At 44.2% G+C, this 15041-nt stretch overlaps 1 protein-coding gene across 1 annotated transcript in view; it reads left to right on the forward strand.

Moving 5' to 3' along the window:
* Positions 1–15041, forward strand: part of ppp1r37 (protein phosphatase 1, regulatory subunit 37) — a 56394-nt gene that overhangs the window by 29924 nt on the left and 11429 nt on the right. The window contains exons 5-10 of the mRNA XM_041179147.1: positions 328–447; positions 4184–4334; positions 6441–6596; positions 8295–8407; positions 10698–10839; positions 12225–12391. Coding sequence (XP_041035081.1) covers positions 328–447; positions 4184–4334; positions 6441–6596; positions 8295–8407; positions 10698–10839; positions 12225–12391 — 849 coding nt within the window. The remainder of the gene's footprint in view (positions 1–327; positions 448–4183; positions 4335–6440; positions 6597–8294; positions 8408–10697; positions 10840–12224; positions 12392–15041) is intronic.

Consider the following 15041-nt stretch of genomic DNA (forward strand, 5'->3'; position numbering starts at 1 on the left):
CATCTTGTACACATCAAGACAATGCAAGAATGCTAAATTTCAAAGCGAGCAACAATTTATACTGCAATGAGGAAAGGGTGCTGATTGGTTGGCAAGTCAACTCTGATTAGTAGAGATATTGCCATGGCGAATGCACCAGGGAACTATTGTCCCCCAAGCCTTTGTTTAATTCAAAAAAGGCACAATGCCTGGACATGTTCTTTTTGCCTTCAGAGGGCAGGTCCCTGCGTATGAATATATGTAGCTTCAAAACCTGACAACAGTAAGTTTTATTTTATCAAAGTTATGCAGACTGTCCAAGCAAGGTTCACTGTTTTGTTTCCACAGGGTGCATCAGCGTTGTTTGATATGATAGAATATTACGAGTCAGCGACTCAGCTCAACATCTCATTTAACAAACACATTGGGACTCGAGGGTGGCAGGCTGCAGCCCACATGATGAGAAAGGTATGCATGAACCCTTATTGCACCGTTTGACCTGTTGGGTGTTTTCAACTTTGCTGTTTACTTCACTAATTCATTCCCCTCACCTCCCTGATGGGCAAGGCCACACCACCCACAAGAACACAAGAAATAGGAGCAGGCGTAGACCAAACGGCCCATCGAGTCTACTTTGCCATTCGATACGATCATTCTGTTATTGGGCTTCAACTCCACTTTCCTGCCCGCTCCCTATATCCTTGATTCCCCGAGAGACAAAAAATCTGTCTATTCCAGCTATAAATGTATTCAACAATGGAGCGCCCACAACCCCCAGGGATAGAGAATTCCAAAGATTCACAACCCTTCAGTGAAGAAATTTCTCATCATCTCAGCCCTAAATTATCGGCTCCCTCTCCTGAGACTGTGCCCCCATATTTTAGATTCCCTGACCATTGGCAACAGCCTCTGTGTCTACCCTATCAAACCCCCTCAGAATCTTGAATGTTTCAATGAGATCAGCACTCATTCTTCTAAACCCTCATCGCATTCACCTTCAGGGACCTCGTGAATAGTGGATAATGGCGTCACATGATGTAGCGCAAAACCAGCTTGATTTTTTTTTTAATTCGTTCTTGGGGCGTTGAGTGTCACTGGCAAGGCCAGTATTTATTGCCAATTCCCTAATTACTCTCGAGAAGAAAGTGATGAGCTGCCTTCTTGAACCACTGCAGTCCGTATGGTGTAGGTATACCTGCAGTGCATTTTTTCTGTAGTGGTTTGATACAACTGAGTGGCTTGCTGGGCCATTTCAAAGGGTAGCTAAAATCCAACCACATTGCGGTGGATCTTGAGTCACATGTAGGCCATCACATTGAGAATACCTTCCATCGTGTTGTGTGGCACTACCACCGTGCTAAATGGGAAACGTTTCAAACAAATCTAGCAACTCAAGACTAGGCATTCATGAGGTGCTGTGGGCCATCAGCAGCAACAGAATTGTACTCGAACACAATCTGTAACTTCATGGCCTGGCATATTCCCCACTCTACCATTACCATCAAGCCAGGGGATCAACCCTGGTTCAATGAAGAGTGCAAGAGGGCATGCCAGGAGCAGCACCAGGCATACCTAAAAATGCGGTGTCAACCTGGTGAAGCTATTAGATATGCCAACCAGCATAAGCAGCAAGTGATAGACAGAGCTAAGTGATCCCACAACCAATGGATCAGATTTTAAGCTCTGCAGAACTGCCACATCCAGTCGTGAATGGTGGGGACAATTAAACAGCTCACTGGAGGAGGAGGTTCCACAACTATCCCCATCCTCAATGATGGAGGAGCCCAGCACATCAGTGCAAAAGATAAGGCTGAAGCATTTGCTACAATCTTCAGCCAGAAGTGCCGAGTGGATAATCCATCTCGGCCTCCTCAGGAGGTCCCCAGAATCACAGATGCCAGTCTTCAGCCAATCCAATTCACTCCATGTGATATCAAGAAACAGCTGAAGGCCCTTCATAGTGCAAAAGCTATGGGCCCTGACAATATTCCGGCAATAATACTGAAGACTTGTGCACTAGAACTTGCCACGCCCCTAGCCTAGCTGGTCCAATACAGCTACAGCACTGGCATCTATCCGGCTACGTGGAAAGTTGCTCAGGTCTGTCCTGTACACAAAAAGCAGGACAGATCCAACCCGGCCAATTACCACCCCATCAGTCTATTCTTGATCATCGGTAAAGTAATGGAAGGGGTCATCAACAGTGCTATCAAGCGGCACTTGCTTAGCAATAACCTGCTCACTGCTACCCAGTTTGGATTCTGCCAGGGCCACTCAGCTCCTGACACCATTACAACCTTGGTTCAAACATGGAAAAAAGAGCTGAACTCCCGAGGTGAGGTGAGAGTGACTGCCCTTGACCATGTGTGGCATCAAGGAGCCCTAGCAAAACTGGAGCCAATGGGAATCAGGGGGGAAACTCTCCACTGGTTGGAGTCATGCCTAGCACAAAGGAAGATGACTGTGGCTGTTGGAGATCAGTCATCTCCACACTAAGACATCACTGCAGGAGTTCTTCAGAGTGGTGTCCTAGGCCCAATCATCTTCAGCTGCTTCATCATTGACCTTCCATCATAAGGTCAGAAGTGGGGATGTTCACTGATGATTGCACAATGTTCAGCACCATTTGCAACTCCTCAGAAGCAGTCCATGTCCAAAATGCAGCAAGACCCGGACAATATCCAGGCTTGGGCTGACAAGTGCGAAGTAACATTCGTACCACACAAGTGCCAGGCAATGACCATCTCCAACAAGAGAGAATCTAACCATCGTCCCTTGATGTTCAATGGCATTACCATCACTGAATCCCCCACTATCAACATCCTGGAGTTACCATTGACCAGACACTGAACTTAACTAGCCATATAAATACTGTGGCTACACGAGCAGGTCAGAGGCTAGGAATCCTGTGCTGAGTAACTCACCTCCTGACTCCCCAAAGCCTGTCCACCATCTACAAAGCACAAGTCAGGAGTGTGATGGAATACTCCCCATTTGCCTGGATGAATGCAGCTCCCACAACACTCAAGATGCTGACACAATCCAAGACAAAACAGCCCGCTTGATTAGCAACATATCCACAAAGAATTCACTCCCTCCACCACCAACGCACAGTAGCAGCAGTGTGTACCATCTACAAGATGCACTGCAGGAATTCAACAAAGCTCTTTAGGCAGCATCTTCCAAACCCACAACCACTAGTTCCTAGAAGGACAAGGGCAGGAGATAGATGGGAACACCACCAACTAGAGGTTTCCCTCCAAGTCACTTACCATCCTGACTTGGAAACATATCACCGTTCCTTCAGTGTTGCTGGGTCAAAATCCTGGAACTTGCTTCCTAACAGCACTGTGGGTGCACCTACACCACATGGACTGCAGCGGTACAAGAAGGTAGCTCACCACCACCACCTTAAGGGCTCCTGATTTTGCCCTTTCTCATTACTCCACACATCCATCTCCTCATCCGCATCTCATTAGTCGTCGTCCCTCCCTCCTTGATGTTGCCCAAATTTCTGCACTATATAACAAGGCCGGTCTCACAACTGTTGTAGATTCTCCCTTTCAGTTTCAGCAATATTTTTCGATCACATGACACTCTCCTGCGCTCCTTCCAATTTCTCCGATCAGAGTTAACCTTTTCGTTAATCTGCATTCCCATACTTCCATCTTCTGCCACCACTGACCCCAGATACTTGAAGCTACCCACTGAACCATCATACTATTTCCCAACACCCACTTCAGTCACTGTACTGCAGTTCAAAATAAAACAAAAAGAGAATGCTGTCTGGAGATTGCACACAAAAGTTATTGACCTGTAAGTTAGCCTGTTGCATAATGATCACATCAGACAGTGGGAGAACTGTGTCTGGGGCTTTAGCATTAAATAGGTTCAATTAAATTAAACCATTGAATGCATCCCTATGACTTGGTTGGTAAGTAAATAAGATTATATACTATAGTACTAAGCATTACAGGCCACAGTGGTGGATGATTTAAGCTGGGAGTGAATGGAAAGCTATTTAATTCCTCTTGAACTCTGAGTGGGGAAGTTTAGTTTGCTTGTGTATGGGAGTGACTTATGTTATTCTGTAACTGAGCATTTTCACTGCTGTTGCATTACATGTACCTGGTTACACATCCTCGATGCAGTAAACAGTCCTCGTCAATCCTCTCCTGGTGAATGTTGTTCTTCTCTGTTGCAGACCAGCTGCTTGCAGTACCTGGATGCAAGGAACACACCTCTGCTCGATCACTCCGCACCCTTTGTAGCTCGCGCTTTGAGGATTAGCAGCAGCCTGGTGGTACTGCATCTGGAAAATGCCAGCTTATCAGGGCGACCACTCATGCTCTTGGGTAAGAAGTTTACAGTTTGCACAGGGAGGTGGGAGCCTTGATTTACTGGGTTTTGCAGTCATAACTGCACAGAAGGAAACCTTTCAGCTTATCAGTCCATGCCGGCTCTGTGTAGAGCACTCCAATTGTTTCCATTCTCCTGCACCACCCCCACCACCAACTCTGCCCCCAAAGGCCTGCAATTTTATTTTTCTCAAGGACCCATCCAATTTCCTTTTGAAATCATTAATCATCTCCACTTCCACCACCCTCATAGGTAGCGAGTTCCACCTTTATCACTTGCTGTGTAAAAACACTTTCTTCATATCCCCCTCCTGCATCTCTTGCCCAAATCTTGAAATCTGTGTAAATTACCTAGTCCTTATATCGTCTGCAAATGTTTTAATGAAGGAAAGGTTTATGCCTATATAATGCCCAATAAAACCCCTCAAAGTGCTTCTTAAACAAGGAATTACTTAAAAATTCGGTGACTACTGTTAATGCAGCAACCATTTGAAGCTCAGTAAGACTGACTTGAGGGAAGAATGTTAGCACAAAAGGAGAACTCCTTGTTCTTCTTTGAATAATATCATGGGATCTTTAATATCCACTGAAATAACTAACTCATCTGAGGACAGCAGCTTTGGCAGTGCAGCACTCTTGCAGTGGTGCACTGGAGTGCCAGCTTTCATTGTGTTCAGGTTTTGGACTGGGACCTGAGTTCCTCACTTTAACTCAATGCCCTTCAGCCCTTCGGTTATATTGGATCAGTGAGGAGGCGACAGAGAGTTAAAGCTTTGTAAATGATTGTGAGCTCCAGTGATTTACTGGGCTCTGTGGTGGCTGTTGTGGTACTAAGGCTGTATTCAATACTTGTTTTTAACTGGGCAACAATAACATGGCTGCAACTGATCCCTGTGCACCTCGCTTAGGGAGAGAATAAAGCCATTTTATGCTCCTTCACTTTTAATGCAATTTAGGTTTCCTGATACAAGTATTTGTCTGGCTGCTGAATGTAAAGTTAAGGATGCACTTATACTGCAGCACAGCCTAGGCTGATAGGTGAATAGTTCGTTTTTGCAATGTCCCTGACCATCATTCACTCATTCTTTTGGATAATGGCTATTTCTTAGAACTGATGATCTTGCAACGTTGTTGCAACAAAATCATTTTGTCTTATCCTTTGGCCCCTTGATGATTTTCTCCCCTCATCTGAAGATCCAGCCTATTGCCTGAGGGACCCCTGTTATCCTCCAGTGGTCAGTTTTCACATGTAACTCTAGACGGTAAGTATGTGAGTATCAACAGTCTGAGCCTGAGCCCGGGCGGGACGTGGCATTGTAACTGAGCCTCTCACCTTATGTTGACACAAGGAGCAGAGGTCACTGGATAGCGATCAGAAGTAGGATCCCTAGCTTGTTACATACTGCTCTACTCTCTAGCCAATGGCCACTGAGGCCACTGCCCCAGTTGAAGTCAGCCCAGAATAGCCTTGGTTTCAAAAGTTCTGTTGAAGGATCATGAGGACTTGAAACGTCAACTCTTTTCTTCGCCGATGCTGCCAGACCTGCTGAGTTTTTCCAGGTAATTCTGTTTTTGTTTTGGCTTCAAAAGTAATCAGATGTACTATGTCTGGCTCAGCTATTCTATATGCATTGGCCTGGACATGTGTCAAGAGGCTTTTGCATTCTGAGGATTACCACAACTGAGCTTGGTCCTGTCCTCACTTGACCTCCACACTATACTGGCCTTGTACTTACTAGCAGGGGTCACTAGATTGGGAGCCTTCAATTATTTTATTATTTTTCCTTAAATTCCTATTCTCGCTGCCAATTTTTAACTATCTCCTCTGGTCCATAATGAACTATTTTCCCTGATCAGCTTGAAAAGTTCTCTTCACAATCTTGAGACTATCAGGTCAATCCTGTTTCAAAGGAAATGAACTCCATGTCCTCGACCTTTCGTCATGAGATAATAATCCAAATGTCTGGAAAATTAAAGCCAAGTGTTTCAGTTCATGGCATTCGAGACAGATTAGTGAAACCTCGTACATGTGTCACAGGGCAGCTTGCCATTCTGGCACACGTATCCCATGTCTTACCGTGTGTCTGTTATTCCTCCCGGCAGCAACCGCATTGAAGATGAACATGACGCTGCGAGAGCTGTTTCTGGCTGATAACAAATTGAATGGACTGCAGGACTCGGCACAGCTGGGAAACCTCCTGAAGTTCAACTGCACCATCCAGCTGATGGACTTGCGCAACAACCATATTCTAGACTCGGGTACGCAGCATGCTTCCTCTCTCGCCTGCACCTTTCCAAGATCAGCTTTGTGATACAATGGAGCCTCTTATCAGAATGCCTTTCTTACACCAAAAACATCAGGTTCCATTATATATCCAGGTTTTGGGTACTACAAGGTAGCTACACTGGAGCTATGTACGCTGTCTAAAGTTGGTGCAAAGCACCTAATTCTTTCCCTTGGTTTATCATTTTTCTTCTGGTTAATTGGATTGAATGGACAGTGCATTATTGGATTCCTTAGGACTACTTTTGTACCATTTTATAAACTCAATCTTGGATGGTGGTTGTTGCCGCCAAGCCTAGCATTTATTGCACATCCCTAGTCAGCCCTTGCTGCATGTTTAGATTTAAGAAATAGAAGTAGGAGAAGGTCATTTGGTCCCTCAAAACTATTCCACCATTCAATATGATCACGGTTGATCTTCTACTGCAACTCCACCTTCAGGCACCGACCATCAGTGTCCCTTGATTACATTATTATCCAAAAATTTGTCAATCTCGGTCTTGAATATGCTCGATGACTGAGCATTCATAGCTCTCTGGGGTAGGGAATTCCAAAGATTCACAACCCTCTGAGTGAAGAAATTTCAGCTCGTCTCGGTCCTAAACGGCTGACCCCTTATCCTGAGACTTTGACCCAGTGTTCTAGATTCCCCAGCCAGGGGAAACATTTTCGCAGCATCTACCCTGTCAAACTATTAAAAAATTTATCTTTCAATTAGATCACTTTACATTCTAAATTCTAGGGAATATTGGTCTACTCTACGTGATCTCTCCTCATGGGACAGTCATCTCATCCCAAAATGATGCCAGCGTTATATAAGTTGGAAGCAAAATACTGCAGATGCTGAAACAAAAACAGAAAATGCTGGAAAAACTCTTTTGAAGAAGGGTCATACGGACTCGAAACGTTAACTCTGTGTCTCCCCCCACAGATGCTGCTAGACCTGCTGAGATTTTCCTGCATTTTCTGTTTTCATTATAAGAGTTGGGATGAATGTTGCACTGGACTCGCACTAGTGTTGGCTCAGCTCTTCTGTTGTCCAATCAGGGCCTGACTCCAGCTTCAGGCTGCATTTAGATTGTAAATATGGCTTCAATTTGAAGCAAAGCCCCGTTGCTTTGGTGCTACTGTTAGTCTGAATGTACCCATAGTCCATTTATAGCATTGACTGTGTCTGTTTATGGTCTGTGAATTGACCTTAAAAAAATTGAGTAAGATTTAATTCATCCACTATCTCATTACCAATGATTAAAGGGTACTGCCCAGTGCCATACTGAGCCATTCAGACTAGTGAGCGAATGTGTTCAATTACCAGCCTGTGCTGAGTCTATTGATCTCAGCCAGGGCAGCATTAGGAAGGCCACTGTTGGCCTTCATTGCCCGTAGGCTGAGGAGGGGGAGGGCGGATGCTGAGCCACAGGTCCTGATAGCAAATAAGTTACCTCTGATAGATAGTGCATGTACGAGGCAGGATTCGGTTCACCTGTGATGGCCTCTCCCACAAGCACGTTGTCAAAGCACGCTCCCAACATGACCACTTGGGTGAGGTACCAGAGACCGACCTGCAACCCAGGCCCCAGCGGTAACCAGCGCCTGCAGGAAAGGAGGGAGGAAAAATAGCCATAAATAGATTTCAGGACTGTTTGCCAGCAAACTCTTTGCTTTATCCACAGGCTTGGCATACATTTCTGATGGATTGAAGGAGCAAAGGCAGGGTCTGGTGACCTTGGTTCTGTGGAACAATCAGCTGACCCACAACGGAATGACTTACATGGCAGCTGCACTGGTGAGTGAGTAGCCACGATTGCTTTTTGAAACGTGCAGTGTTGCAAACTGGATGTCCCTTATTGTCATCTCAACTTCTAATGATTTTAAACCTTACATTAATAATCTGGTTTCTGCACACGTTTCCTGTCCACACACATGATTTCCTATTGTCATGAGTTTTGTTCACACTTTTTGTGTCAGTGTCAGTGTTTGGAGATTCCTATGCAGTCAGTTATAATAGCATTTGTCTATGTAAACATTCCAGGTAATACTTGAGTCATTGGTTGCGGCCACAAAATGTAGCCCCACTGTGTCCTTTACCCATCATGAGCAGATCTACAAGGCACTTTAAAATATGTATTACTTCCTCTTGTTTCTTTGTGCCTTCATTTTAGCTCCACTTTATTTATGAATCCCATAAGCCTTTTTTTGGCTAAGGGGTAAGTGATGTTGCACTTTCGAAGATAAGAATACTTCCTGTAGTAGCTTGAAACTTGCCATGCCCATCACACCTTCTGCGTGTTACGAATATCCCCAAAGTGCACAAGTTAAACAACATGCTCATCAGCCTCCTTTGACAGTCTCACACATAAAGGCACAACTCAGCATGGCACAGGGCAGAAGGGATCAAAAAGTTTCAGCTCCATCATTGGTCTATGCTGAAATAGCTGATCTCAAACTGGAAGTAGCCAGGTCACATCCATTGCCCTCCAGGTCCTCGTAGCACAGAAAGGAGGCCATTCAGCCCATTGTCCCTGTACCAGCCCTTTGCAGCAGTTATCCAGTTAGTCCCACTATTCCTACTCTTTCCCTGTCAGCCCTGCTGAGAGGGTAAAGTTTGGACAAGGAACCCAAGGATAATGGACAACAAAAAGTGTACCTGGAGTTAGCACCATTAGGAAAGATATGGAGTAAAAAAATACACTGACAACTGAATTAACATTGCCACACCATTTGGACACCAATATCCAATGTGAAGTAGCACTACCATGCCCCTTGAAGACTTGCAAGTGCATTGGCCTACCACCAAGTGGCTTAAGTTATTTATTGGGCTCTGTAGTAGTGGTTCCTGCATAGTTGGAATATCCAATTTAGAATCATAGAATGGTTATAGCACAAGAGGAGGCCATTTGGCCCATCATGTCTGTGCCATTTCTCTGCAATAGCACCTCAGTTACTCCCACTCCACCCCTTTTCCCTGTAGCCCTGCAAATTTTTTCTCGATTTGACCAGTGGTGCTGGTGAGTTACAGATTTTTCTAGAGTAATCTTTAGTGACTGCAATTGGCTGCTACTGCACTGTGATAAGAAATTTTAAAGAGAAAATTAGTTCCAACAATCTGTTACTTTTAAATAGGTTACCTCCTCCATCCAGTCTCTTGAAAAATTTATCAAATTATTTTTTGCCTGTTTAAATGGCCTTCCCTAGTAACTTATTTCACAGCACGACTACTCTTCCAGTGAAAGAGATATGCCCAGCCTTTTTTATTCCTAACTCCTTGTATTTAACCTTTCTGTCCTGGTATTTGAATCCTTCAGTGAACTGTTTGACTGGATCTGCTTAAAAAAATAGAAATTATTTTTCTAGCACCTTTCATGACCACAGGATGTCCCAATGTACTTTACAGCCAGTGAGATAATTTTGAAGTGTAGTCCCTGTTGTAATGTAGGAAATGCAGTCGCCATTTTGCGCACAGCAAGCTCCCACAAACAGCAATGTGGTGATGACCTGATAATTATCATCAAATAAAAAAAAAGACTGAGGGATAAGTATTGACCAGGGCAATGGGAAGAACGCCCCTGCTTTCTTCAAAATAGTGCTATGGGATCTTTTACATTTACCTGAGTCATAAGACAGGGCCTAGATTTCATCTGAATGATGGCACCTCCAATAGTGCAGCTCTCACTCGGTACTGCACTGCAGTGTCAACCTAGGTTTTTATGTTCAAGTCCCTGGAGTGGAACTTGAACACACAACTTTCTGACATGGAGGTGAGCATGCTACCAACTGAATCATGGCTGACACATCACTTTCTAAATCCCTTCATTATCTCAGAAGCTCCAACTGGGTCACCCTGAAGCCGCCTCTTTCCCATCAAATTTCTCCAAGCATATCTCGCAAATTAAGTTGGCATCTGTGTGTGTTCAACTTTTTAGTGAATTACCAATTTCAGACTGGTTGGTTTCTGTTGCTCTGCACTTTCAAGGGGCTGTAACTGAGAAAGCCTTTAGTTCAAAATCAGCAAGACTGATTTAAGTTACATTTAAACGGAATTTTCCCATATCTTTCTCTCTCTCTCTTTCTCTCAGCCCTACACACTGAGTTTGGAGACATTAAATCTCGGCCATAATGCTATAGGGAATGAAGGCGTACACAAGCTAAAAGATGGACTGATTGCAAATCGATCAGTTCTACGATTAGGGCTGGCGTCTACAAAACTCACCTGTGAAGGTAAGAGCCAAACAAAAGACTTGCGGGCAAATGTGAATCTTGCTGCGTTCTGTGGCTTTGAAACTAGTTTCGTGATAGCTTCTATTGAATTGCTCTGTTTAGAATAGAATCATAGATTGATGCAGCAAAAAAGGGGGCCACTTGGTGCATCATGCTTCTGCATGTTTAAGATCTATTCGGCTGAAATCCCTTGATAATAAATTTGTATTGAAACTGACTGGTGTGCAACAGGGCCATATGCCACAGGATGGTCTTGCTTTTTATTTCTGGCCTGTGCTAGATTAACTGAACTCCGTCAGATGAGGCTGCAATTGTCCCACGCCCCCTGCGTTATGGGGATGGGGAGGGGAATTAGTGAGACAGAAGCCCCACATGTGATTGCTATCCAGTGACCCATACCCACACCCTGCTCCCCTTCCCCTCCTGCCATTGCTGGAAAATGTCCTGGTGAGGATAGGATTGGGCTCAACTGTGATGCACTCCACAGTCAAAGAGCTCACTGTCTGGACCCTTACAAGAAGAATGGTTGCTCAATTGAACTACTACAGGCTTTGGAACTCCAGGAACAGACAGCACCTTCGAGGGAAGAGAAGGGCTGATAATAACAAGAGAGTCCTGTAATTCACCCAGATGATGATTACCACTCTATGTTCTGTCCTTGCCCGTTTCTCGCTGTTCCGAAGATGGTGACTTCTCTCGAACATGCAGTCCTGGGGCACTGTGCCCCTTCCAGCATCTTGTTTTGATTGTTTGTTATTCACATGCGAGTTTAGACAGTGCATGCTAAATTTAAGCTCACTAGCTGGGCCAACTGTTCAGAGAGCTGGTGCCGGCCTCAGTATTTCTGGGATAGAAAGGGAGGAAAAAAAGACAGGCGGGGTTCCCTGTTCCTGTTCACTGTGTGGTGAATCCTGCTGGAATTCTACCAGCGGAGATGTTGGGTGAGGGTAGAATCAAACTCTGGTGTGATGCCCTTTCAGTATACTACCTGAGCATGTCTGGACTCACCTACAAAGGGTAGCCATTTCAACAAGGTCAGCCAATACCCAGAGAGCCACTCAATGCAAGAATCAGTACCTTCTAGAGTGGGGAGGGGGACAGATTAAATTGGATTTTGCTTAAAAATTGTGTAAGCCTGTTTAAATTGTTTATTCCCCTGGCTAGCTATAGACCTTGGAATTTATCCCACATATAAGTGGGACCTTTACAGAGCAACGATAACTTTATCATTTGCAAGTCAGTTGCTTGGGTAAATTCCATACTGAGGATCTAATCGTTAAGTTTCTGGTACGTTATTTACTGCAGTAGGAACTGACAGCTTTTAACTTGCTGAGTTACCGTAGGTGAATGGGGTTAGATTGCTGTGGTCTTTTCTTCCCCCCTAGGTGCTGTGGCCGTGGCGGAATTCATTGCTGACAGTCCCCGCCTCCTCCGACTGGATCTGCGTGAAAATGAGATCAAGACTGGTGGACTTATGGCCCTCTCGCTAGCCCTCAAAGTGAACCATTCCCTACTGAGGCTGGACCTGGACAGGGAACCCAAGAAAGAAACCGTTAGTATTTATAGGCATCCTTGTTTTGAAATGGAAGACTCCTCGTACCATCTCTTCATCTAAATCATTTTCCGGGACCTCAAAGTAGAAGGTTATTAGCTTGTTCGTGAATAACAAAAAGTTAGCTTGCAGGTAAAGCAAGTATTTAGGAAGGCAAATGGAATGTCGGTGTTTATTGCAAGGGGATAAGAGTACAGGAATAAAGACGTCTTGCTACAATTGTACTGGGCTTTGCTGAGACCGCACCTTGAGTACTGTGTGCAGTTTTGGTCTCCTTGTTTAAGGAGGAATATACTTCAAAGAAGGTTTTCTAGGCTGATCCCTAGGATGAAGGGATTTTCTTCTGAGGAGAGGTTGAGCACATTGGACTTATACTCATTGGAGTTTAGAAGAATGTGACACAATCTAATTGAAACATATCACAGAATCTTTACAGTGCAGAAGGAGGCCATTTGGCCCATTGAGTAGGCACTGGCTCGCTGAAAGAGCATTCTACCTAATCCCACTCCCCGTAACATTGCACATTATTTCTTTTCAGTAAGCAATCCAATTCCCTTTTCAATACCTTGATCAACCCTGCCTCCACCACCCTTTCAGGAAGTTCATTCCATACTCCAACCACCCTCTGGGTGAAAACATTTCTCCTCACATCGCTTCTACTCTAATAAGATTCTAAGGGGGCTTAGCAGGGTAAATGCTGAGAGTATGTTTCCTCTCATGGAGGAATCAAGAGCTGGGAGGCACAGTTTAAAGATAAGGGATCTCCCATGAAAGACTGAGATGAAGAGGAATTTCTTCCCTGAGGGCCATTCGTCTTTATTATTCTCTTACATACGAATTAGGAGTGGACGTAGGCCATTTGGCCCCATGAGACTGCTCTGCTATTCAATAAGATCATGGCTGACCTGATTGTGGCCTCAACACCACATTTCCACCTGCACCCCGTAACCTTTGACTCCTTTATTAGTCAAGAATCTATCTACCTTTGCCTTAAAAATATTCAATGACCCCACCTCCACCACTGTCCAGGAAAGCGAGTTCCAAAGACTTACAACCCTCAGCAAGAAATTCTCATCTCCCTTTTTTAAATGGATTTTTAAACTCTGTCCTCTAGTTCTAGTCTCTCCCATAAGGGGAAACATCCTTTCAGGATTCTCTGTCAAGCCACCCCAGGATCTTATTTGTTTCAATAAGATCACCTCTCACTCTTCTGAACTCCGATGGATACAAGACCAGCCTGTCCAACCATTCCTCATAAGATAACCCCTTCATCCCATACCTGCTTCTAAAACGTTTATATCCTTTCTTAAAGAAGGGGACCAAAACTGTACCCAGTACTCCAGGTGTGGTCTCACCAATGTCCTGTACAACTGCAGCAAAACATCCTTACATTTATATTCCATTCCCATTCCAATAAATAATGCATTCCATTTGCTTTCCTAATCACTTGCTATACCTGCATACTAACAATCTCTCTCCATTTCAATAATATGCTTTTCTATTCTTTCTAGCAAAGTGGACAAGTTCACATTATATTTCCCATATTATACTCCATCTGCCAAATTTTTGCCCACTCACATAACTTATCTATATCCCTTTGCAGGCTCCTTGTGTCCTCTTCACAACTTTCCTACCTATCTTTGTGTCTTCAGCAAATTTAGCAAGCATACATTTGATCCCTTCATCCAAGCTATTGATATAAATTGTAAATAGTTGACAGCTCAGCACCAATCCCTGTGGCACTCTACACATCACATCTTGCCAACCTGAAAGTGACCCATTTATTTGTGGCTAACTAATCCTCTATCCATTCTAATATGTTACCTCTACACCATGAGCTCTGATTTTGCATAGCAACCTTTGATGTGGCACCTTGTTAAATGCCTTCTGGAAACCTAAGTACAGCACATCCACTGGTTCCCCTTTATCCACATTGCTTGTTACTTCCTCAAATAATTCCAGTAAATTAGTCAAACACTATTTCCCTTTCACAAAACCATGTTGACTCTGCCTGATTGCACTGAGATTTTCTAAGTGCCCCACTATAATCTCTTTAATAACAGACTCCAGCGTTTTCCCTATGAAAGATGTTAAGCTAACTGGCTTGTAGTTTCCTGCTCTCTCTCCCTCTTTTCTTGAATATAGGAGTCATATTTGATATTTTTCAATCTGATGGGACCTTTCCAGAATCGAGGGAAGTTTGGAAAATTAAAACCAATGGATCTACTATTTCAGCAGCCACTTCCTTTAAGACCCTAGGATAAAGCACTGGAGGCGGCATCATTGAATATATTCAAGACTGAGTTAGACCAAGTTTTGATGTACAAGGAAGTTGAGGGTTAGGGGGAACAAACAAGAAATTGCTGCTCAGGCCATAATCAGATCAGCCATGATTGTATTGAATGGCAGTGCAGGCTTGATGGGCTGAATGGGCTACTACTGCTCTTAAGCCCTATGCTCCTATATGTATATGTTCTTTTTTGGGGCGAGAGAGTTCCAGATTTCCACGCCGGTTTTTGTGGGGAATTGCTTCCTAATATCACCCTCGAACAGCCCTAATTTTATGCCACCTCGTCCTTGACTCCTCCACCAGAGGCAATAGTTTCTCTCTATCTACCCTATCAAATCCTTTAATCATCTTTAAAGTCGT

This window comes from Carcharodon carcharias, chromosome 34 (genome assembly GCF_017639515.1).
Source record: "Carcharodon carcharias isolate sCarCar2 chromosome 34, sCarCar2.pri, whole genome shotgun sequence".
Taxonomy (NCBI): Eukaryota; Metazoa; Chordata; class Chondrichthyes; order Lamniformes; family Lamnidae; genus Carcharodon; species Carcharodon carcharias.